General features: G+C 43.8%; 2 protein-coding genes across 2 annotated transcripts in view; both read left to right on the plus strand.

Annotated features, from left to right (window-relative positions):
- Positions 1-15837, plus strand: part of LOC126263332 (microtubule-associated protein futsch-like) — a 77674-nt gene extending 61837 nt beyond the window's left edge. Inside the window, exons 2-3 of the mRNA XM_049960421.1 lie at positions 5164-7061; positions 15597-15837. Coding sequence (XP_049816378.1) covers positions 5164-7061; positions 15597-15837 — 2139 coding nt within the window. The remainder of the gene's footprint in view (positions 1-5163; positions 7062-15596) is intronic.
- Positions 15838-24635: 8798 nt separating this feature from the next.
- Positions 24636-25454, plus strand: part of LOC126262696 (ejaculatory bulb-specific protein 3-like) — a 30445-nt gene continuing 29626 nt past the window's right edge. Inside the window, exon 1 of the mRNA XM_049959473.1 lies at positions 24636-24858. Coding sequence (XP_049815430.1) covers positions 24645-24858 — 214 coding nt within the window. The 5' untranslated portion in view covers positions 24636-24644. The remainder of the gene's footprint in view (positions 24859-25454) is intronic.

Raw genomic sequence — 25454 nt, forward strand, 5'->3', positions numbered from 1 at the left:
CCAGCATATAGAAACTCAAATTTACTACATCTAGCTTTTCCTCTATTAGATAAGTGTGTGCATACTAATATCTTCTGTCCAATATTAAAGTCACAGCGTGTACACACCTGTTTTTGCTGTCTTCTCCGGCGCTCTGCGGTACGTTCAGCGCAATGTCAATTATTTCATGGTGTCGTAGTCGACGAGATGTAGGATAGGTTACTAATTCTTTAATTTTGTTAGGTGGTTCAGCATTTTTCAGTATAACAGACGGAGATAGCATAGTACATTCATTTGGTATGGAATTAATTACATCCTGGAATGAGAGTATGTGTGTGTCCCAATCAATATGTTTTATATGGCAGTATATTCTACACAGTTTACCAATTTCTTTCATTAATCGTTAACAAGGGTTCGAAGAAGCATGGTACCTGGATATATAGATCGGAGAAATATTTCTATCTCAACATACGTGTCCATATAGCAGATCGAAACTGTGATCCATTGTCGGAAATTACTCTCAATACATGCCGTACATGAAATAGAAAATGTTTTACAAATGCTTTCGAAACAGTTTTACCAGTAGCTTTGCGTAACGGAGTGAAAGTAACAAATTTTGAAGCGAGTTCAACAGCGACAAAGATGTAGCAAAAACCTCTATTAGTTCTGGGAATCGGACCAAAAATGTCTACAGCGGCCATATGTCTCAATTTAACAGGTACAATGGGATGTAATGGAGGAACATGTGAAGTCGTGTCTGATTTAGCTTTCTGGCAGATTTTACATGACGCTAAAACTCGTCGAATACGTTTCTCCATGTTGGTAAAATAACAGTTCTGTCTCAGTATAGGAAAACATTTTCTGGCTCTGTAATGTGCGTAATTTAAATGAGTATACCAGATTAATTTGTTAACAAGTTCGTCAGGAATGCATAATAACCAATTGTTGCTTTCAGCGTAAGAGCGGCGAAACAATGTTATTGCGTACAATGTAATGGTTTCTAATGGTAACATTATTCCTATCTTGCCAAAGGTGTTTAATTTCTTTCCATACGTTGTCTTTACTTTGCTCTTGTGCTATGTCTTGTAATGACGAAATGAAATTTTCAAATGCAACTTGTTGAATGTACATGACGCTGAAATTTGCTTTGCAGAAGTTGGTTGCGATGTCTTGCTGAGAGAACTGGATAGTGCGTCTGCTACAATATTTTGTGTGCCGGGAATGTGAACTGTAAAATTAAATTCCTGCAAATAAAGTTTCCATCTACTTAATCTGTCGTGTGTAAATTTAGCCGAAAGTAAAAACTGTATCGCTCTATGATCTGTGTAAACGGTAGTGTGTCTTACATAAAGAAAATGCCGAAATCTCGTAAATGCCCAAACACATAATGTTTCAAGTTCTGTAACAATAATTTCGTTCAGCAGGTGACAGAATGCGACTCGCAAATGCTATATTTTTAATTACTGTAGTGCCATCTTCAATTTCCTGAAAAATGTGTACGCCTAATGCGGTGTTAGAACTGTCGGTAGCAATGGAAAAATTTCTAGTAAGATCTGGGTGCGATAAAAGTGGTGCATTCAACAAAGCATGTTTCAAATAACATTTTCGTGAACAAGATTCCGTGTATCTGAAGTACTGCTTACGTTGCTGGAAGATGCAACCTGTACTGTATCTAGTCAAATTCTATCTGATGTGCTATTATTTTCAGGAGGATGCTGTGGCATTTCAACTATTTGTACTGTTCTGTTATTTCTTCCTGACATATTACGTTCGGGATGATACCTACCGTCTGGTTCATTCACGATAATATGTTGTTGCGGGTGATTTTGCTGCTGATAACACCGACTGTTATTAAATGTACGCTGAAAATTGTGCTCATTTTTACGTCTGTCATGATAGTCATTCCTATACGGTGCATTGCGATAGGAATCGAAATAGTGTGTTTTCTGTACGTACTGAGTCCCTTGTTGCTGTGCGTTACTATTTGTTGGATCTGATGCTATACGTGCACGCGGCGAAACATTAAAGCTTGGTTGACCTTGTACATTACATTGTTGGTTAGGTATGCTAACCGGTTGGTTTTGTTGCTGTTGCGGAGAAAAAACTCTATTGTTACCAAAATGTGTTTGCGACTGCTGACAATTTTGTACATACTGATTAAAATTTTATGATATTAAAATTACGCTGGTAGTTGTCATTTCGGGAGTGTCTAAAGAGAACTGTCACTTTCGGTAAAATTTGTCATATCGGGTTTTCTTTACTCTTTCGTAATTATAGATAGAGCAATAGTTAAAGAGCTATTCAGATAGATGTAAAGGATAGTAGAAGAGAAGGCAGCAGTGCAGAAAACTAAAGATGAAACAGCACTACTACGGCTCGGGGCCCTGTGCACGCTACAGCACATATTCATTGAAGCGTAATTAATCCCCTGAGGTCTATTACTCGCTACAAATAAATTTTAGCTTTTGCGTTACAGGCAATGCCGGTGAAAATTCAAAAGCATATTGTCGTATCCAGTCCAATTCTAGTTTCTGCATTACAGGTAATTGCGATGAAAGTACAAAACTAAATTGTATCCAGTTCAAACGTAAATATCTTAAATTTTCTCACGGATAAAAATTGCTTATAATCAACGTTATCGTCTCTGAATGTGTGAACAGGTTCAGGATTGCATGAGAATCTATTTATCTGTGTCTGTTCGGATTCTACATCACGTAGTCTCTGTAAATTACATACGTTATACTGGCTGTGTGAGTGACAAATGTTCGGAATGTGCCGTATGCTGTGACGTGTTGTTAAACATTTTTCCATCTCTGTCACTTCTTGCTGTAAAGTTGACAATTTTCTACGTAATGTATTATTGGATGAATCTATCTCACTGATCGTCTGCTGTAAATTTTGGAATTCAGGTGTTTGATTAAACGAAATCGGTGAAGTATCGTCTGATTTGCTGTCATTATTACTTTCAATAACGTCAATATGACTGGGCAATTCATCATTTTTCAGTCAGTATTTTTACCTGATCATCTTTTTTAGTGTCACAAGCATTAATTTGTTTTTGTATTTTACGTGTGGTTTCGTTCAATTTAACGTCTGCTTTGATGACATCGGAATCGTGTATTAGTTCTAATTGTTCAAGTCTGTCGGTCACTGTCTTAAAGTCTACTGTGTGTGTATCTGTTTTTGATTTAAGATCGGAAATTTCATCACGCAATTCGGTTTTCAACTGTTTGATAGTATTAATTTCGTCTGATACTGTAGCAATATTGTTAAAGTATGTTTTTGCTTTCGTAAACAATTTACGTTTGTCTTCCTGTCTGTGCGGTAATTGTTTCCACAACTTGTCGTTTTACTTTATTTTGTTCCTGTATGAATTTACGGTAACGCGTTTCACTGTTTTGTAGGTGATTAAAACATTCGTCAATTTGACTGTTCTGTTGGTCGAATTACGCGTCTACTTTTGCATCCAGTGTGCGCGAAAGTTCTGCTGTCATTAATTTAAACTCGTCGCGTAACTGTGTTGCGCTTTCAGAGCATTGTTTACCGACTGCACTAATTTCGTCTCTAAGTGATTCTGTTGTAGCTGTTTGCATATTCCTTAATTCTTGAGCAAAAGATCTAATTTCTTCACTCCTTTTCCTAGCACAACCCTCAATTTCCACACGTAATTGTTCTTTAGTATCATGACATTGCACGGCAACGGCTGTAATCTGTTCGCTAAGCTGTTTGGAATTGTTATCTAGTTTTTCATTAAGTTGTTGTTTGAGATTTTCATTATTTTCATTAAGTTGTTTGAGATTTTCATTAATTTGTTTATGATTGTTATATTCTTTCATAAACTGTAGCAATACTGCCATAATTTGATCCAAGCCAAAATTAGCGACTATTTTCTATGCTGTGTGTTGGTGTATCTGCAATGGTCACGTTTTCTGTAACCATTTGGTCATTCTGTAATTCTTGAAAATGTTTCCCAATCGGATCTGCACTGTTAGTCACTATTTCGGAATCAAATCTGTCGTACTTTGAGTACACTGTTTATTTTCGTTGGATAAATTTATCTGTTCACAATTCAAATTTTGCAAACCGAGTGTGTTAAACTGGGCAGCGTTCATTGTAACACAACTTCCCGCGTCATCAATTGTCGTTAAATTAACAGAGGACACAACTGAGTTTGTTTGCTCATCATTAGCATTAAAATCATTACTAGTGATCAGTACGCACTGATTGTCTGTAAATGGATGACTACCATTAAGACACTGAGTGTCGCAAGTATTATCGGTCAAATTATTCGAGTCGGCTATCTCACTCATTGTACATCGCGATGTACTGTTAACAGTTTTTCGCGGCATTTTCACTAATCAAAATTAAGCACAAATGAAACAAGGACAATGCAAAATGCAACAAACAATAACAAAGAGCAACAAATTGCCGATGATTTGTGAAAGAAAGAGTGACAAATTAGTAAATGCGTTGCGCCAGATGCAAACTACATTTATATAAATAAGAGCAGATATATGACTACTTCTCAGAAGATTCACAAAGAAATACGATCCTAGCCGGTTGTCGCCAAGTGTAACCTCCCCACAGAAATTATTATAATTAAATGAAAATGAACCAAGCGTAAACTCCCCACAAAAATAATAATTAAATGAATTTTTTTAATATTGTAACCTCTGAACAAAATTGGCTACCATTTATATTCTGTGTGCAGAAATGCATTCACATTTAATGTTGCCACAAAATTCTTCTCTCATTTAATGTTAAGTTCGAAACAGAAAAATTCCTAAACACCAAAGTAATAAAAAAATTCAGTAACCTGGTAAATTTTATGACGACAGCGACGCTGCGCCTCGGCCCTGTATTCTGAATAAAAAAAGGCAAAATTTCTTACCTCAATAAAAACTGCAAATATATCTGCTCTTACATAAAAATTTTCGGCACAGATCCGTGCAATGCTGGCCTTTGCTTTGTGACTCGTGAAAGAAAATTATTCATTGGATAAAATCTTTAAATTGAAATGAATGCTTTTTTTAAAAAAATTACTTTATGTTATGAAATTATTGGGGCATTTTTTTTGAAAGAAATTAAATGACAATACACATTACTAGATATGCGCAAGGCTGCTTCTTTACCTTCTACAACAATACTCGTCCTCCAGATTCCCGACCAGAGTCCCGACCAGAGTCCCGACCAGAGTCCCGACCAGAGTCCCGACCAGAGTCCCGACCAGAGTCCCGACCAGAGTCCCGACCAGAGTCCCGACCAGAGTCCCGACCAGAGTCCCGACCAGAGTCCCGACCAGAGTCCCGACCAGAGTCCCGACCAGAGTCCCGACCAGAGTCCCGACCAGAGTCCCGACCAGAGTCCCGACCAGAGTCCCGACCAGAGTCCCGACCAGAGTCCCGACCAGAGTCCCGACCAGAGTCCCGACCAGAGTCCCGACCAGAGTCCCGACCAGAGTCCCGACCAGAGTCCCGACCAGAGTCCCGACCAGAGTCCCGACCAGAGTCCCGACCAGAGTCCCGACCAGAGTCCCGACCAGAGTCCCGACCAGAGTCCCGACCAGAGTCCCGACCAGAGTCCCGACCAGAGTCCCGACCAGAGTCCCGACCAGAGTCCCGACCAGAGTCCCGACCAGAGTCCCGACCAGAGTCCCGACCAGAGTCCCGACCAGAGTCCCGACCAGAGTCCCGACCAGAGTCCCGACCAGAGTCCCGACCAGAGTCCCGACCAGAGTCCCGACCAGAGTCCCGACCAGAGTCCCGACCAGAGTCCCGACCAGAGTCCCGACCAGAGTCCCGACCAGAGTCCCGACCAGAGTCCCGACCAGAGTCCCGACCAGAGTCCCGACCAGAGTCCCGACCAGAGTCCCGACCAGAGTCCCGACCAGAGTCCCGACCAGAGTCCCGACCAGAGTCCCGACCAGAGTCCCGACCAGAGTCCCGACCAGAGTCCCGACCAGAGTCCCGACCAGAGTCCCGACCAGAGTCCCGACCAGAGTCCCGACCAGAGTCCCGACCAGAGTCCCGACCAGAGTCCCGACCAGAGTCCCGACCAGAGTCCCGACCAGAGTCCCGACCAGAGTCCCGACCAGAGTCCCGACCAGAGTCCCGACCAGAGTCCCGACCAGAGTCCCGACCAGAGTCCCGACCAGAGTCCCGACCAGAGTCCCGACCAGAGTCCCGACCAGAGTCCCGACCAGAGTCCCGACCAGAGTCCCGACCAGAGTCCCGACCAGAGTCCCGACCAGAGTCCCGACCAGAGTCCCGACCAGAGTCCCGACCAGAGTCCCGACCAGAGTCCCGACCAGAGTCCCGACCAGAGTCCCGACCAGAGTCCCGACCAGAGTCCCGACCAGAGTCCCGACCAGAGTCCCGACCAGAGTCCCGACCAGAGTCCCGACCAGAGTCCCGACCAGAGTCCCGACCAGAGTCCCGACCAGAGTCCCGACCAGAGTCCCGACCAGAGTCCCGACCAGAGTCCCGACCAGAGTCCCGACCAGAGTCCCGACCAGAGTCCCGACCAGAGTCCCGACCAGAGTCCCGACCAGAGTCCCGACCAGAGTCCCGACCAGAGTCCCGACCAGAGTCCCGACCAGAGTCCCGACCAGAGTCCCGACCAGAGTCCCGACCAGAGTCCCGACCAGAGTCCCGACCAGAGTCCCGACCAGAGTCCCGACCAGAGTCCCGACCAGAGTCCCGACCAGAGTCCCGACCAGAGTCCCGACCAGAGTCCCGACCAGAGTCCCGACCAGAGTCCCGACCAGAGTCCCGACCAGAGTCCCGACCAGAGTCCCGACCAGAGTCCCGACCAGAGTCCCGACCAGAGTCCCGACCAGAGTCCCGACCAGAGTCCCGACCAGAGTCCCGACCAGAGTCCCGACCAGAGTCCCGACCAGAGTCCCGACCAGAGTCCCGACCAGAGTCCCGACCAGAGTCCCGACCAGAGTCCCGACCAGAGTCCCGACCAGAGTCCCGACCAGAGTCCCGAGCAGAGTCCCGAGCAGAGTCCCGAGCAGAGTCCCGAGCAGAGTCCCGAGCAGAGTCCCGAGCAGAGCAGACAGCCGACACGCGCCGCCTCACGCAGACTACTCAAGAGTACTGTCGACACGCGCAGACAAGCGCAGACTAGCGACAAGCAACAAGCAACAACTAACGACATACTGCTCTCTGGTCAGAGACTCTCCTATGCCTTGCCTATTGCAGGCAGCGCATACCTCACCTCTTACACCCTACGCACAACCAATGTGCCAGCTGGACTGCTGGTAGCACTTTGGAACTCACGAGCTGATTTCGTGCGCCTTTTTGAAACCATCGTCCGCAATGCTCGACAGTCCCTGTCTTACAGTACATGCGGTCTGCCCTCTCTTGGTTTAGCTGTTCTTTCACGTTTCCACTGCGTAGCTTTAGGAGGGTTAAAATGCCCCTGATCTATTTGGTGGCTTCCAGTGACTAGTTCACGTTCTAAGGAAGTCAGCTTTCCTGATCGACTCATCCTGTTCTTACTGCTTCTCTACTGACAACACGATACTCCCCACCTCCTTTTATGCCATGCAAGTCTGTCTCTCCTTACATCTAATGGTCAGTTCCGTATTACATATGGATGTCCGGATAGTTTTTACCAGATAGTGTGTAACGTATACTTCGCCACAAGCAATTTCATTCAGGTACGCACTTGGAATATTTAATATAAATTAATCTTTCACCCGAGTAAGTGGTCTGAAAAGTAATAAGTGACCGTTTAATGTCCTCATTCGATTCAAAATGCAAGTTAATAATACATTCGTATTTTTTCGTATTTTTAATGTATGTGGTTCTCTATTAATCAGTATGCCTTCCCTTTAATTCTTCCTAAATCCCTAAATTTCATCATTCATTGTTTAGCTGCAGCAGTATCCCTCCAATCATAATGGTTGGTTGGAAAGGAACAATACTACGCTAGTTTCATTAAAATGTGTTTATTTGTTGATTAATTTTCTGCAGAAAACAAGACGACCTACTAAGTCGCTAAAAATGTCGGTAGAAATTAAAGATAAAGGAATTCAGTAGTACATATCCATGAATATCGAAAAATGTTATAGAACATAAGGCATCTGATTAAGTCACTTTTTTTCAGCTGGCTTTTGGAACGTGCTCATACAACCATCCAAACACAGGAAATGTTATATAAAATGAGTTTTGACAATTGATGGTAGACATTATTTCAAGTCGTATCCTGGTACGATGTAACATAGGATTAACTAAGCACAAATTCGACATAAAGTAAGATTTACAATCTGAGTATACGAAAACGTGTAAAGTCTCACATTTTGTGTAAGATATAAAAAGTAGAAGATACAGAGACATAGGTGAAAAAGGAAGCACGTTTCGTATCACCTACACAAAAATACAAAATAGCTTAAAAGACAAAACAGTGAAAGGAAAGCAACTTAAATTTTATAAAACCAAGATATTTAAACATTGTTATGAAGTTCTGAAACGTGGAGCTTTCGCAAAGCTAACAACACAAGAATTAGGTGGCAGGACTGAAATTCCTAAAGTGTCTTAAATCTCTCTTATACTACATCCTACTTAATGAAATAATAGAGGAACTAAATCTGAAATTAGTGTTAAAGCAGACCTCAGCATATAAAACACATCGGGCACAGTATGTACAAAGTACAGATTAACAAAGATAGCCTAAAGTAGTAAAAACACGTCGAAACAGCTGAAAACAATTGCATCAACATATACAGAGTGTCCGTCCTAAGAGTCGCCAGGCGTATTTTCTCTGGTTTGTTTGCAATTCAGTTTTTGGATTGTGTAGCTGGAGCCGGCCCTTACAAATTGTGCTCATCAAGTTTTGCATGTGCAAACAAAATTATTTTTAAAACTGATTTTTACGTGCACATTAGATCATTCCCAGATTAGTCTAATCCGACATTCATTTCTGAAACGCCCGCTAAACCCGCTGGGCAGAACAGGTAACATGATTGTGGAAAGGGCAAAGGGTTGAGGTCAGTTTCTGCTTCTAATTGTCATTTATTGTAATTTAGCAACTCTTTCACGGCTGAAGGCCTCCCACAAGAAATCTTAACAAGATAAAAATCCAGTGAAGATAGCAACAAAATAATTTAAAGAATCAACCTATACAAGGTGCAACACCAATGGCCGAGGACCACAATCAAACTTCAAATTTCAAAATATATTACCATAATATTTAAAGGCAGAAGGCCGCAATGCTTAAGCTAGAAAGGTAAATTTAAAAATCAATTTTGCAAAATTTTTAAGAAACCTACAATAAGCATAAGCCTGAAATTTAAAATAGCTGACAACAGGTAATTAAAAACCGGTGGCACTCAGAAGGCCTCCAGGGAGGTCGGTCTGCCCTCGTTCACTTAGGTGAGACAGGTGGCGAGCTCAACTATACTTGATCCGTCGGAATCCAACCAGGAGGCAGCCACGGACCGACCGACACAACAACTTGCTTCCCGTCAATCAGTACATGAGAACCCCAACCGGCAAGGTTACAAACGTAATAATCCATAATGGAGTACATATTAGCTGTCAAAATTACACACTACGTTGGACAGCGACAACAGGTGAGGAAATGGCACTACCTGAAATTCCGTTAGTGGCCAGGGCAGGTACCGGAACACTAACGGCCAATAGGCAGAAAATTCCGCTGGTACACTTAAATCGTAGTCGACCAAAATAGTTAATTGCACCGCATGGCGTCTAAATCTCAGCAATAGAACCACCCGGTATTGCTCAGCGGAAAACCTCCTCAACAGCAACTACCGAAGCGAACCACCACAACATGAATAGCCGTGGCCTGAGTAGTTGAAACCACTACTTAACCTTGGTGTCCTGAGTCGGCGAACTACGAAGCTCGTAGCGATCGGACAGCTCCACACACGCTCCGACACTGCGCAGGGGCTGCCAGCGCCACCAGCCGCCTGCATCGCGCGGAGAACTTCCCTCGGCCGCAACAACCGACCGACTCCCACAGAATGCCAACAACATCTAAAACAGTCGTCAGTGGAACTAACGCCGACTGCACACACAACCTGACAAACACTTGGACGAAGACCTGAACGATATCCAACAGTGACTAAACACACACACAAAGTCAAATCGGGAGTCGATGCGCACACACACAGCCGACTCATGAACGATCGGCGAGCCAAAACGCGTCGTCCGTTTGGACGACCGACCGACGATCCACCAAGACCGTGGCCTGGCTCAAGCGATGCGTGGCGGCTATGGTCGGGCGAGCCATGCCGACGCAGACATCACTGCTGCTCCAACCCGACTGCACCAGTGCCGCATTGTAACTCCCCGACTGGCAGGTCCGGACTGCGCTCCAGACGCTTTGCAACTGACTGGCAGGCCCGAACTCGCAACCCGAACTGGCGATCCCAACTCGCTATCCGAACCGCGACCAACTGGCTTAAGTCAGACAACCAGGAAGTAATAGCAGTCCAGCAAAGTTACTACGAGAGGTGATATATCGATACGCGCTGCTAACGCCGCTCATGGCCAGGCAAAGCAGCAACTTAGTGAAAGTAGTAATTTAGCTTAACGTAGTGAGGGGGGGTACGTCAAAAACAGGGTGTAGAATACATGATGGCGGGAAGAACAGCCACGCACGGCTCAATTTCATCGATATGTATAAATGGGGACAGTAAAACTCAAAGAATAACCAGCAGCGACAGCACACCTCTAGCCGGCACTGACTGTTAACAACTGCACAGCAGCACTACTGAGCCGCTACTGGATTACTGTTTATTCTTCGTGCTTTACTGTTCCCATTAATACTGTTGACAGTGGAGGTCGTATGAAAGACATGATGAGCAGTAATTGTTTAAACTGAGTCAAACTACACAACGCAAAAACGAAATCTTAGGTAACACACCCGGTATATACTCAACACGCAACTTTCAAGTACATGGCTGAGAGTATGTCGTACAAATGTTAACGGCTCTGTTAATTTCCGTTCCCGTGGGGAGCGAATGAAAAATGTCTACCTACATAGTATGTCTCAGCAGTTACTCTAATACCGCTTGCCCTGTCCTCCCGGTCTGTAAGCGCGATGTGCTACGGCAGCAGCAGAATTAAACTGTACGTGCCCGTATTTCTCGAAGTAGAGTACAAGGAATTGCTGCAATGCCCAAGCCTTCTATGTCACGAACTGAAGTGAAACAGGCACCCACCATTGTGTAAGAGGGCAACGGAGCGTGTCTGAATGCTGGTCTCCAAATTGGACGCAAAGTAGGCACTTGCCTCTCCTGTGACAGCGACAAGGCCGTTGTCAGATTATAACTGAAGGATGCTCCGACCCAAGTCAACGAACTCTTAGCAAGATGTCACTTTACACAGGCCTTTCATTATTTATTCTGCTTGTAAATTAAACCACAAGGCAGCTAAAGTTCTTAAGGAGTGTCTAAGAAAGAGTCCTGCTAAATAGGCTGCTACATTTGTGAAGCAGTCTCTAAGAATGAGTACTGGTAAATACATTGCCGGACAAAAAGTGAAATGCCCACAAGGGGACGAGGTAACAAAAAGTAAATTCACTGGCTGAGAGGTTATGTGATGTTACAAAACCGAGTAAAACTTACAAATAGCTTGGTTCACCTTATCGGTATGATGTTGCACCTTCTCCGGCCTGGCTATATGCTGTGATTCCATCAGACTGGGAGGGTTTTGTGCCGTTGTACCCTATCCTGAGGTAAGGGGCAAGAAGTTAACGTCCGAACTTTTTCCATACGTATTTTATCGGGGTTACGTCTGGGGATCTTGCTAGCTAGTACCTCAACATCATCAGGACAGTTCATAGAGACACATCCTACGGGTGGCCTACTATTGTCATGTTGAAAAGTGGCAGCCCGCTGCTATCGCACGAGATGTACTACATGAGAATCCCGGTTGTTCGTCAAGTTCTGTTGTGTACCACTGGGCCACAAGAGTTGCCTCAATCACGACCAGTAGTGATCTTCTGCCATAACCAATGGCTCCACACACCAAGACGTCGATAGTAGCTCTGCTATGCCTCCCTATAACACTGCAAGAACGGAACCTGTCACAAGGTCTCCGCCTTCCTCTCCAGCGATGGTCGTCCGGGAAAGTGCATAACCGTGAATCATAGCTCAGCACAGTGCGACCCCGATCATCAACAGTCCCAGCATCCCGGTCGTGGCACCGTGGCACCATTTGTGCTGGGGTGTCAACGGCAAATTACTCATGGGACGGTAATTCCCTAGCATGGCTACTGTTAGTCTCTGATCAGTGGTATGGAATGAGAATATAGCAAGGAGCTCATTCTTTGTCCTCGGATGCCGGGTGCAGAGGTTAAGGGACTACAATGTGTGGTTAGACTTGGTCGACTAGTATGGGTGCCCCCACCTCCCTGTGCAGAGCAGAATAGGGCCAATGTCACATCAGAATGCCCCATAAATATGAATATTACACGATTCGACCAGTCGTCCGAATGGAGACCCACAACCAGGCCCTTCCAACATGCCAGGTGCTGTCTCACAAGAGTCGACGGCACAGTGATCACTCAACATTTGACGCTTTTCTTCGACCCTTACAGAACCTATCAGGCCTCGCAATAGCATTAAATAACAGCAACACTAATGCAGTCTGTTACACAGAATTTCAGCGCTAATAATAATTTAATCGTTGCTGGTGTGTACGTGTACGAAGTTACATTGATGTCGGTCTATGTCGGGCAACATCATTGACATCGATCTGTTATAGAATTATGGAACATGTTTTATTCTCAAAAACTACGACGTTTCTGGAGAATAAAAATTTCCTCTATAAAAATCAACATGGATCCTGCAAAGAGAGACCTTGCGAAACTGAGCTCGCTCGTTTCTTCCATGAGATCCACAGCGCTATCAATAACGATGCTCACGTTTATGCCGTATCTTTGACTTCAGGAAGGCATTTGATACCGTCCCGCACTGCCGTTTAGTGAAAAAAAGAAATACGAGGTTACCGAAAATGGACCCAGATTTGCGAATGGATTCAAGATTTCCTTCCAGACAGCACTCGACACATGTTTCTTAAGAAAACAAAATCGGCAGATGCTGTTCCCATTGTATATAAATTAATGATCTGGTAGAAAGCGCAAAATGACTGTTCACAGATGATATGGTTGTCTATAAGTAAGCAGCAACGCCAGAAGACAGTATCTATTTTCAGAATAGCTTGCACAGCTTAGATGAATGGTGCGGGCTTCGGCAGTTGACCCTAAACGTAAATAAATGTAACATATTGTGCACAGATAGAAAAAGAAATCCACTACTCCACGACTGCACTACTATGACAAATTGGAAACATCTCAGAAAACGACCACATGAGCAAATTCGATAAATTATAGCTGATACAGCACCATAGTGACAATCTTTCTCCCCACGCGCCTGGAACAGTGACGGGGGTGATCAGTCAGTGGTACCAGAAATTCCCTCCGTCACACAGCGTTAGGTGGCTTGTGGAGCACGATGTTGATGCACACTGAAGAGCCAAAGAAACTGGTACACCTGCTAATCTCGTGTAGAGCCCGCAGGCTCGCAGAAGCGCCGCAACACGACCTGTCATGGATTCGACTAATGTCTGAAGTACTGATGGAGGGAACTGACATCACGAATCCTGCAGAACTGTCCATAAATCTGTAAGAGTACGAGGAGGTGGAGATCTCTTCTGAACAGCACGTTGCAAGGCATCCCGGGTATGCTCAATAATGTTCATGTCTGGGGAGTTTGGTGACCAGCGGAAGTGTTTAAACCCAGAAGAGTGTTCCTGTAACCAATCTGTAGCAATTCTGGGCGTGTGTGGTCTCTAATTTTTTTCCTAGAATTGACCAAGTCCGTCGGAATTCACAATGGACGTGAATGGATGCAGGTGATCAGACAGGATGCTTACGTACGTGTCACCTGACAGAGTCATATCTAGACGTAACAGGGGTCCCATTTCACTCGAAGTGCTCATGCCCCACACGATTACAGAACCTGCTTCCGCTTGACCAGTCCCCTGCTGACATGTAGGGCCCATGGAGTCATGAAGTTGTCTCCATGCCCGTACACGTCCATCCACTAGACACAATTTGAAACGAGACTCGTCCGACCAGGCATCATCTTTCCAATCATCAACAGTCCAATGTCGGTGCTGACGGGCCCAGGCGAGGCGTAAAGTTTTATGTCGTGCAGTCATCAAGGATACACGAGTGGGCGTTCGGCTCCGAAAGCCCATATCGATGATGTTTCGTCGAATGGTTCTCACGCTGACACTTGTTGATGACCCAGCAATGAAACCTGTAGCAATTTTCGAAACGGTTGCATTTCTGTCACATTTAGCAATTCTCTTCTATCGTCGTCGGTCCCATCCTTGCATTCCTGATGCTCACGGTGCAATCGTGAAATTGTCGTACGGCAAAATCCCCACTTCATCAGTACCTCGAAGATGCTGTGTCCCATCGCTCGTGCGCTGACCTTAACACAACGTTCAAACTCACATATATCTTGATAACCTGCTATTGTAGCAGCAGTAACCAATCTAACTACTGCGCCAGACACTTGTCTTATTTGGACGTTGCCGACTGCAGCGCCGTCTTCTGCCTGTTTATATATCTCTGTATTTGAATATGCATGCCTACACCAGTTTCGTTGGCGCTTCGGAGTAGATGTCTTCTGGCTGTTTCACTTTTTTGTCAGGCAATGTACAATGTTAAGTATACAAAGCACCAATATAATTACATTTAATTCTCACAAGTATCACATGCGGCAACAACTGCTCGCCACTGAATGCATTCCAAGAATATTTGTTGGGACATAGAGTTGAACATTCCGTCCTCATCGAGATCATTGGACATGGAACAGAAACTCGAACTATCGTGTTGTTTTTAACGGAACCGTTCCGACACTCCCGTGATTCGGAGAAGTCATGTGAAACCTACCGCAACGCCGATATAGGATGATCACCTCTTCTGCTGATTGGGGCAGCAGTATCCTAACGACTATGTCATATCACTTGGTGCGTAGATTCCAACAGACAGTGGAAGTACAGGCGGCAGTTACTGATCCATCATTACACAACGCTACGCACTGTTTTGGAAGATGGTTAAGAATCAGGTCGCTACGTATAACTTCACCTCCAACGTTCGCTGACTGTAATCCGGGAACCTCTGAGGCCATCGAACGAATCTGGTACAATTCTGGAATAGTTCTTCGCATTGCTGAAAATGCGTCAGAAATTTAGCGATGTAGGCAAATAACTCGTTGGGGAGATGGTGATAGGTGCTGCAACCGTACGAGGCCATCCACGCTACTTCAGGCATTCCCGTATGATGGTGCCACTGTTATAAAAAGAGAGATATATCATCTCATCTTTGATTCGTCGCAATCATATCCTTCCATCGGCGTGCGCTCCATGGTACTACTGATAAACAAATTTTAAGCGAGAGTGGTGAAGAGTAACGAAATTATCAATCAGCTAAACATCAAAATTGCAGTATAGTATAGAGAAATTAAAGAACATTTCCTATCAAGGAAGAAAACTTGATTATGATAGCTGAATTAAGACAAATATCAGTTTCTTACAGACTCAGGCAAATAATTCTTTTTTTTTTTTCAGCAATGGAGATTACATGATATTAATTATTGATGTAGACTGGAAATCTGAAGTTAAGCATTATATGAAACGTATTATACCTGACAACCGAAGAACAAGCAATTGTAGATATTTTAAATGCTGTGTTACTGAAGGAGGTAACGAATTAAGTGCACATTTGGCGTGCAAGAATAAAGGTACTAAAAACAACAGGCAGGATAAGATTTCAGAGTCTTCACCAAAAGAAGGTCAGATTGTTGTATAGTGTTCTAAGACATCCAGTATGAGATATCATTTTGTTCTACTGATCTCTGTGAGTATAATTTGCACGTTTCCAGCATCAGAATGTCGAGCCGCTGATTACGTTTATTTTCAACTACCTGGGTACACGTACCCGGCTTCGCTCAGGGAGTGATATGAGATTGTGTGGTTGATGGAATAAAAGGATAAATTTTAAAGTATAAGAGGTAACATTTTTTTTATTGAAGACATAGTCTGACTATGTACAATACTTGTTTACAAAGATTTTTCGTTTTGTTACCACGAGACATACGTGTACAAATTTTTCGAATTACATGCTCAGAAGAAAGATACGAAGCAGGAGTCTTTCAGGTTGACGCTGCAGTATTTTAAAGTTTGTCCTTACGCTTTGTTAAATGTAAAATTGTAGGCTAATTTGATTGGAAATTTCAGTCTTTTAAATTGGAATGGTAGTTCAGTAGAGAACAGTGATATTCTGGGGATAAAAAGTGTGTGTCCTTTGTACATTCCAGTCATAAGTTCGGCTTCGATGATGTTATTCGATAGCTGGTTGATGGTCATCGTTGATCCATTACATAGTTTAGATCATTTGATATTTCTGAGTAGTATGATCGGAGATCCAGTTTTAAGTCGAACTTGCAACGGGTTTAGAAATTCTGTATGGAAGTTCACGCTTGCTTCAACGTTTTCCACCGTGTCGATCGATTTGTATATTCTCTCATCACCGAGGATGTTCTTTTGAATATCAAAGTTGATATCGTCGACAATATTATTTTTAGTTGTCAAAATTGCCCTTTCAAATAGCGTGTCCGGATTGGTATAGATGTGAACAATGTTTGGATGAATTTGGTCGATGAGTTCGTTTTCAGCAGAGGGTATGTTGCAGAAATCACTGTTGAGTTCAATAAGGCCGGTCGTCTGGTCGGTAGGATGTGTGCCTTCGCCTATTTGTAAAAGGGCGGTGTCGAGCAAAATGTGCTGTTGTTTCGTGTTTCGATAGTTCAGCTCTCATACTTTTTGTTAGTTGCAGTATTTGTATGCTTGGCCAGAGAAGTGATTTTTTAAGCATGCATTGATCTCGTCTGCTGCTCCTGACTTAGGGATAACTGGAAGTGTTTGTCGAAAACCTCCTGAGAGTCCCATCACTTCAGTTTCCCAACAAGTCTTTTAATGTTCTGCTCGTGACTTCGAGTGATTTTTTATGTTCCGTTGTGCATCGTCCCAGAAGATAATTTTAGCTTTCTTTGGAAGTTCACCCCGTCCAGATGTTCTTGAGATTTTACATACCAGAACTGTTCTTCGGCTATACTCAACGGTAATTGTAGGGCGGAATTGGCAGTTCGTCCACTCTCCATATGTGTGGCTGCAATGCCGAATGAAGCCAGAGAAAGTGTGATGTGTTGTTTAACACGCATTTCCGCCAGCTATGGATTTGTTAGAAACGTTTTCTCTGTGCCGCCTGGTGCGTCCAAGTTAATAATTCCGCCAGTGTTGGTGTTGATCCGGTCCACGATAACGTAGTAAATTTCCTATGGATTGCCACTGAGATTGTTGTGTGCAATGTATTGTAACTATTTTCCTTTGTAATTTTGAAGTTTGGCACACTAATAGCATCTTTTCGTGGTGTTTGCATCCCGATTTGTACTAAGGTTTATTGCTAAATATTTATGTTCTAGGCGAATGAGTGTTTTATTCATGATGTCGTCGTTGTATTCGATGGTCAGTTCAGGACGAGATTTCGAATTTGGTGCAGTATGCCATCACTCATACCACTCATACTCTTCAAGGACTCCTGTAACTGTTTTGGATTCGAAGGGTTACAAATTGTTAGAATTAAGGCGAATAAGTCTCTCATTTGTTCGGCTGAAGCTGTGAGTGAGGCTTCTTGTATTGTTAATTCCAAGTGGTTGTGAATCTCCAGTAGACTTGGCGTGTTTCTACTGGATTTTTTCGCGTTGTAAAATTGGCAGATGTTATCTATTATTTCGATTACAACGTGTTTGTGTATGTTATATTTTTTCGTCGGGTCGTTGTGAAATGCTTCATTTATTATGTTGTAGTGTTTACTTGTCCTCGCCCGCTCTTCTCGTAGAGCGATATTTTCACGGCTGGCTTGAGTTCTAAGTCTTTTATTATAAGATTTTGTCGCAATTCTTGATTCTTTAATCTTTTCATTTCGTTTTTCTTCCGTTTCTCTGCTGCTCATGGTGCTCATTCTCGTTCGTTGGAAACTTAAACGCACTTCACTCTCTTCGTCTGTTTCGCTTTTTCTCTGTTATTCTTGTTTTAGCCGTTTTGCTTCAGAACTGGCAGCATCTCCTCCTCTTTTACGTTTGGGCATTGTCTAAAATGTAAATGAAATCAACTTTTTATTAAGAAATGCACTAAGTGCACTTTACACACTTTTCACACGTTATTTTCAGTTTTTATTCAGTCACTGTATCTTATTTACTGGTCACACTTCACTGTTTGCTTTTATTCAGTCACTGTGCTATTTTTTTCAGTTCCTCCCTTCGTCGCTGATGAGAATGGTTCAAACGGCTCTGAGCACTATGGGACTTAACATCTGTCATCAGTCCCCTAACTAACCTAAGGACATCACACACATCCATGCCCGAGGCAGGATTCGAACCTGCGACCGTAGCAGTCGCCCGGTTCCGGAATGAAGCGCCTAGAACCGCTCGACCACCGCTGCCGGCCACTGACGAGAAACTGACGTTCGAACCCACGACGTATCTTGCTTTATATACCCCTATCAATGGGTAGCCCCACCAGTGGTTACTTCAGGAACATACCAAAAAGGCTTTGAATGGTCCATAATGTTCGAGAACATTCCACAACATTGGAGAGTGTTCTGGAATGTTCCACAGTGATTTGAGATGTTCTGAAATATTCTATAATACTCTGCAATCTTTCTGAATGTTCCACACTATTACCGAACATTCCAGAACATCCCGGATCATTGTGGAACTTTCTGGAATGATGTGAGATGCTCTCTAAAAGTCTCGAAAGTTCTGGATGTTCTCGAATACTCTCGAATGTTCTAGAATGTTCTAGAAATTTCTAGGGGGCGAAACTTCCTTACCCTTATATCTTCAGAAGCACGCCTTCAGGTATAAAACGAGAACCTTCATGGATGGGGATAGGAGGGCTACCACACCATACAGCTCCCTTGATCCTACCGGGAGTTCGTTTCTGAGTTTTAACGGCTCGCAAATTGTACACTTAGTTTTATAATATTGATGAAGAATTATGTGGCTTGTAACTTATATAATAATGATTGTAAGTGTTATACTCCACGTATCTTACGCCGCTTTAAAGAGCTATCTACAAACGGTCGCCAAGACAATAGATACAACTGGAGTCAACGCCATCGCTCAGCAACGATCAAGTCACAAGAATCCAAATCTGTAATTATTATGACTATTGTAAACAGTCAAACATCCATTTTGAAGTTCTCTGAAAGTTTATTGGTAGGAGCTCAAGTCCTAACGATCCCTCAGAACACGGTAACAAATAATCTGCTGTATACTGTATTTATGTTGATACGAGGGATGGCAGAAAAAGGAGCACGTTTTCTCTGTCGATGACGCAGTGTTTGAATATATTTGGCAAACTATTGTGTAAAATAATAGTGGGGAAGTTGATTGCAGGTAAGAAGGCAACGTCTGAAAAGGGACTAATTACGGTCTTTTGGTAGGTGTGTAAGTGTCAGATCAATCTAGGGTTACCTCCTATTTTTGTTCTCTTCTTTTTAGTAGGAAGCGTCGGATGGAAATGTTGGATAATTATTGAGATTATCAGGTTCTCTTTAGGGTCAGCACCATGCCAACCACTGTATTAATTTTTTTGTACAGATTACTAGTGGTCCAGTATACCGTGTTCCGTATTTGATAATTATGTTGAGTATATACGGAATGTGGCTTCTAAAAATCATCGGACGCATTTTTTCTGGTATTTCGGCATAAAGACTCTTAAAGATGATAGTAATATTTAAATAAAAATAGAGTAATTTAACATGATTAAAATCTAGTCAGATTCGAAAGAAGTTTTAATATTCAAAAGATTTACAAAGGGTGTTCCAGGACGAATAATCAGTACTAAGAAATATGACAGGAAAGATCATTCTAAGCAAAATAGTCCGATAAAGATGGACTCTAAAAAGCATACTTCAAGAACTACGAGCTCTTCGTCTTGGGTACTGTGAAAGAAATCTCTTCTACTGCAAGTTCTTTGCTTTCCATGCTTCGGTAGGTGATACAGTAGTATAGACGAAAACAGAAAAAATGTGTCCAATAAAGATGGGCTCTAAAGTGCATACTTTAAGAGCACATGTTCATCTTCGCTACTATAAAATAAATGTCTTCTTCTGAACAAGTGCTCACAGTTCTTAGGGTATGTATTTTAGATCCCACAGTTACTGGACTTGTTTTGCTTCGAATGAGAGTTCCTGTCACATCCCTAATATTCAAAGCAAAGATAATGCACAGGAGCCAGCTCTATATTACAAATTAACTGCCATTCAAACTCTGATTAGTTTTTAAATTAGAAAGTATCATCTGTTCACCTTTATAGATAGAACTCAGAGTCCTACATCTGCATCTATGTATATACTCAGCAACATTCACAATTACGTGCGTGGCAGAGGGTTCATAGAACCACCTTTAAGCTACTTCTCTACCGCTCCATTCTCGAACAGGGCGTGGGAGAAATGAACACAGATCTTCCCGTGCAAGCTTCGATTTCTCTTATTTTATGATGATCAATTCTTCCTATGTAGGTGCGCGCCAACAAAATATTATCACACTCTGAGGAGTAAGCTGGTGGTTGAAATTCATGAGAAGGTTCTGTCGCAGCGAAAATCTCCTTTGTTTTAACGATTGCCACCACAATTCGTGTATCATATCCGTGACATTCTCTCCCTTATTTCGCGATAATACAAAACGAGATACCGTTCTTTGAACTTTTTAGGTGTTCTCTGTCAATCCTGATGCGGATCCCACTCTGCACAACAGTACTCCAGAAGAGGGCGGACAAACGTAGCGTAAGCAGTTTCTTTAAATGGTTCAAATGGCTCTGAGCACTATGGGACTTAACATTGGAGATCATCAGTCCTCTAGACTTAGAACTATCTAAACCTAACTAACCTAAGGACATCACACACAACCATGCCCGAGGCAGGATTCGAACCAGCGACCATAGCAGCAGCGCGGTTCCGGACTGAAGCGCCTGGAACCGCTCGGCCACAGAGGCCGGCTGTGAAGAAGACGTCAGCCAATTGCACGCGGAGCGACCCCTCTCCCGGACGACAACGTGACGGCGCAGTTTCTTTAGTAGACCTGTTATATTCTCTAAGTGTTCTGCCAATAAATCTCAGTCTCAGGTTTGCTTTCCACTCAACGTTATCTAAGACTTTACAGTAAGGTAAATGACAGCATCATCTAAAAAAAAGAAAGAACCTACAACAATTCCTTGAGGAACGCCCGATATTGCTTCTATTTTACTCCATGACATTCTGTCAGTTATTACGAACTGTAACCTTTCTGACAGGAAATCACGAATCCAGTTACGCAACTGAGATGATACTCAATAGACACGCAATTTAATTAGAAGTCGCTTGTGAGAACGATATCAAAAGCTGGAAATAAATAATATGGAATCAATTTGACGTCCTCTGTCGATAGTGCTCATTACTTCGTGACAACGAAGGGCTATTTGTGTTTCACAAGAACGCTGTTTTCTGGATCCGAATTGGCTATTTGCCAATAAATGGGTTTCAAAAATGGTTCAAATGGCTCTGAGCACTATGGGACTCAACTGCTGAGGTCATTAGTCCCCTAGAACTTAGAACTAGTTAAACCTAACTAACCTAAGGACATCACAAACATCCATGCGCGAGGCAGGATTCGAACCTGCGACCGTAGCGGTCTTGCGGTTCCAGACTGCAGCGCCTTTAACCGCACGGCCACTTCGGTCGGCAAATGGGTTTCTTTGAAATGATTCATAATGTTCGAGCACAGTATATGTTCCAAAATGCTACTGCAAATCGACGTTAATGATATGGGTCTGTAATTCAGCGGATTATTCCTTCTTCTTTTCTTGGGTATTGGTATGACTTGTACAACTTTCCATTTTTTGGGTACGAATCTTTCTACGAGTGAGCGTTTGTATATGACTGTAAAGTATGCAACTATTCTATCAACATACCCTTAAAGGAATCGAACTGTTATACAATCTGGACCAGTATTCGAAGTAATCTAAGCAGCTTCGCTACACCGAGGATATATATTTTTAAGTTACCCATGTTGGCTGTTGTTCTTGATTCGAGTTCTGGAATATTTACTTCGTTAAGGGATTTCGGAAAATCGTGTTTTGTAACTCTGCTTTAGTGGCATTGTCCTCAATAACACCGCCGTTGTGATCGCGCAGTAGATACTTGGCGTATCTCATCAAAGACGTCAACAAAAACACGAGTGATTTTTCATAATATCTTTCAGCATTATCACTCGACTGTTCTTGGGAAAACATAAATTTTATTCGGCTGTGGTTACAATAGTCCAACCGGTTAATTCAAATACCACTATTTTCTAACGATATTAATACACTACTGACCATTAAAATTGCTACACCACGAAGATGACGTGCTACAGACGCGAAATTTAACCGACAGGAAGAAGATGCTGTGATATGCAAATGATTAGATTTTCAGAGTATTCACACACAAGGTTGGCGCCGGTGGCGACTCCTACAACGTGCTGACATGAAAGTTTCCAACCGATTTCTCATACACAAATAGCAGTTGACCGGCGTTGCCTGGTGAAACGTTGTTGTGATGTCTCGTGTAAGGAGGAGAAATGCGTACCATCACGTTTCCGACTTTGATAAAGGTCGGATTGTAGCCTATCGCGAATGCGGTTTATCGTATCGCGACATTGCTGCTCACGTTGGTAGTGATCCAATGACTGATAGCAGAATATGGAATCGGTGGGTTCAGGAGGGTAGTACGGAACGCCGTGCTGGATCCCAACGGTCTCGTATCACAAGCAGTCGAGATGACAGGCATCTTATCCGCATGGCTGTAACGGATCGTGCAGCCACGTCTCGATCCCTGAATCAACAGATGTGGACGTTTGCAAGACTACAACCATCTGCACGAAGAGTTCGACGACGTTTGTAGCACCATGGACTATCATCTCGGAGACCATGGCTGCGGTTACCCTTGACGCTGCATCACAGACAGGAGCGCCTGCGAAATTATACTCAATGACGAACCTGGATGCGCGTATGGCAAAACGTCATTTTTTCGGATGAATCCAGGTTCTGTTTACAGCATCATGATGGCCGCATCCGTGTTTGGCGACATCGCGGTGAACGCACATTGAAAGCGTGTATTCGTCATCGCCATACTGGCGTATCACCTGGCCTGATGCTATGGGGTTTCATTGGTTACACTTCTCGGTCACCTGTTGTTCGCATTGACGGCACTTTGAACAGTGGACGTTACATTTCAGATGTGTTTCGACCCGTGGCTTTACCCTTAATTCGATCCCTGCGAAACCCTACATTTCAACAGGATAATGCACGACCGCATGTTGCAGGTCCTGTACGGGCCTTTCTGGATACAGAAAATATTCGACTGCTGCCTTGGCCAGCACATTCTCCAGATCTCTCATCAATTGAAAACGTCTGGTCAATGGTGGCCGAGCAACTGGCTCGTCACAATACGCCAGTCACTACTGTTCATGAACTGTGGTATCGTGTTGAAGCTGCATGGGCAGCTGTACCTGTACACGTCATCCAAGCTCTGTTTGACTCAATGCCCAGGTGTATCAACGCCGTTATTACGGCCAGAGTTGGTTGTTCTGGGTACTGATTTCTCAGGATGTATGCACCCAAATTGCGTGAAAATGTAATCACATGTCAGTTCTAGTATAATATATTTGTCCGATGAATTCCCGTTTACCATCTGCATTTCTTCTTGGTGTAGCAATTTTAATGGCCAGTAGTGTACTTTGTTAAGGGATTTCGGAAAATCGTGTTTCGTAACTCTGCTTTACAGTAACATCGCCGTTGTTATCGCGCAGTAGGTGATAGTTTCAACAAGAAAGCATTGCACTTGGCTATCTCGTCGAAGACGTAACAAAAATCCGAGTGATTTTTCATAATATCTTTAAGCAGTTATCACTCGACTGTTGTTATGAAAACATAAATTTTATTCGGCTGCGGTTACAATAGCCCCACAGGGCGTTTCAAGTACCACTATTTTGAAACTATATTAATAGTTAATGCGGCATATTTGACATATTTCGTCACTGGGACATTACGCCGGCCGGAGTGGCCGTGCGGTTCTAGGCGCTACAGTCTGGAGCCGAGCGACCGCTACGGTCGCAGGTTCGAATCCCGCCTGGGGCATGGATGTGTGTGATGTCCTTAGGTTATTTCGGTTTAATTAGTTCTAAGCTCTAGGCGACTGATGACCACAGAAGTCAAGTCGCATAGTGCTCAGAGCCATTTGGGACATTACGTGGACGGCAATACCGACAGAAACTACGGAATCTGGCACCGGACACAACGAGATCTAACGTCACCAAGTTACCGCAAGCCAGTGACGTTCGACGCTGAAGGGGGTAGGAGAATTGTAAAAGTAGCACATGGCGTGGAGACCGTAAGCCCCGAGTTGCGGTGGAGGTGGGTGTTGTGTTTCCCGGAAAGGGAAGTGGGCTCGGCCGCCCCCTCCCAGTGAGCGCCGGCGCGGCTATAAGACGCGCGGCGCGCCGGCCGCCGTCGACCAGACAGTGCCGACCCACGAACATGAGGACCGCGACACTGTGCACCGCGGCGGCGGGAGCGCTGCTGCTGCTGCTGCTGGCGCTGGCGGAGGCTGCCGGCCCGCAGGAAGCGCTCTACGCCAAGTACGAGAACCTGGACGTGGACCGCATGCTGCGCAACCAGCGCCTCGTCGCCGCCACCATCAAGTGCCTCATGGACGAGGCGCCCTGCACTCCGGAGGCCCGCGACCTCAAGAGTGAGTATCGACAACCGACGAGTCGATTCGAGGTCTTCTCTTTGTGCCGGCCGTTGTGGCCGAGCGGTTCTAGGCGCTTCAGTCCGGAACCGGACGACCGCTACGGTCACAGGTTCGAATCCTGCCTCGGGCATGGATGTGTATGATGTCCTTAGGTTAGTTAGGTTTAAGTAGTTCTAAGTTCTAGGGGACTGATGACCTCAGATGTTAAGTCCCATAGTGCTCAGAGCCATTTGAACGCCCCTCTGGTGAGCAGCGGGACGAAATTACTATAACCTATCAATTAAAGTAAAATGTCGTTAAAATTCTTTTAAACAGTAAGAGTGGGCTCGTGTCAAAACTTTAAATATAGGATTCGCCGCGTTTTGAGCTCTTATAAAAGAAAATGGGATATGGGAACTATGTCAACTATAGGTGCCAAAATTGTCCATTTTAGGAGCAGGTCCATTTTAGAGTATCAATTTTAGGTGCACTTCAAAGGTTCAGTTCCTACTATTTTTACAAAAGTTTAAACTATCAGTTTTAAAAAAATTATATTTTAGATGAAAGGTGAGACTTTGAAGTTTCAGAAAATAGTTTTGGAGCCTACATTTATT

The sequence above is a fragment of the Schistocerca nitens genome, chromosome 6 (genome assembly GCF_023898315.1).
Source record: "Schistocerca nitens isolate TAMUIC-IGC-003100 chromosome 6, iqSchNite1.1, whole genome shotgun sequence".
NCBI lineage: Eukaryota > Metazoa > Arthropoda > Insecta > Orthoptera > Acrididae > Schistocerca > Schistocerca nitens.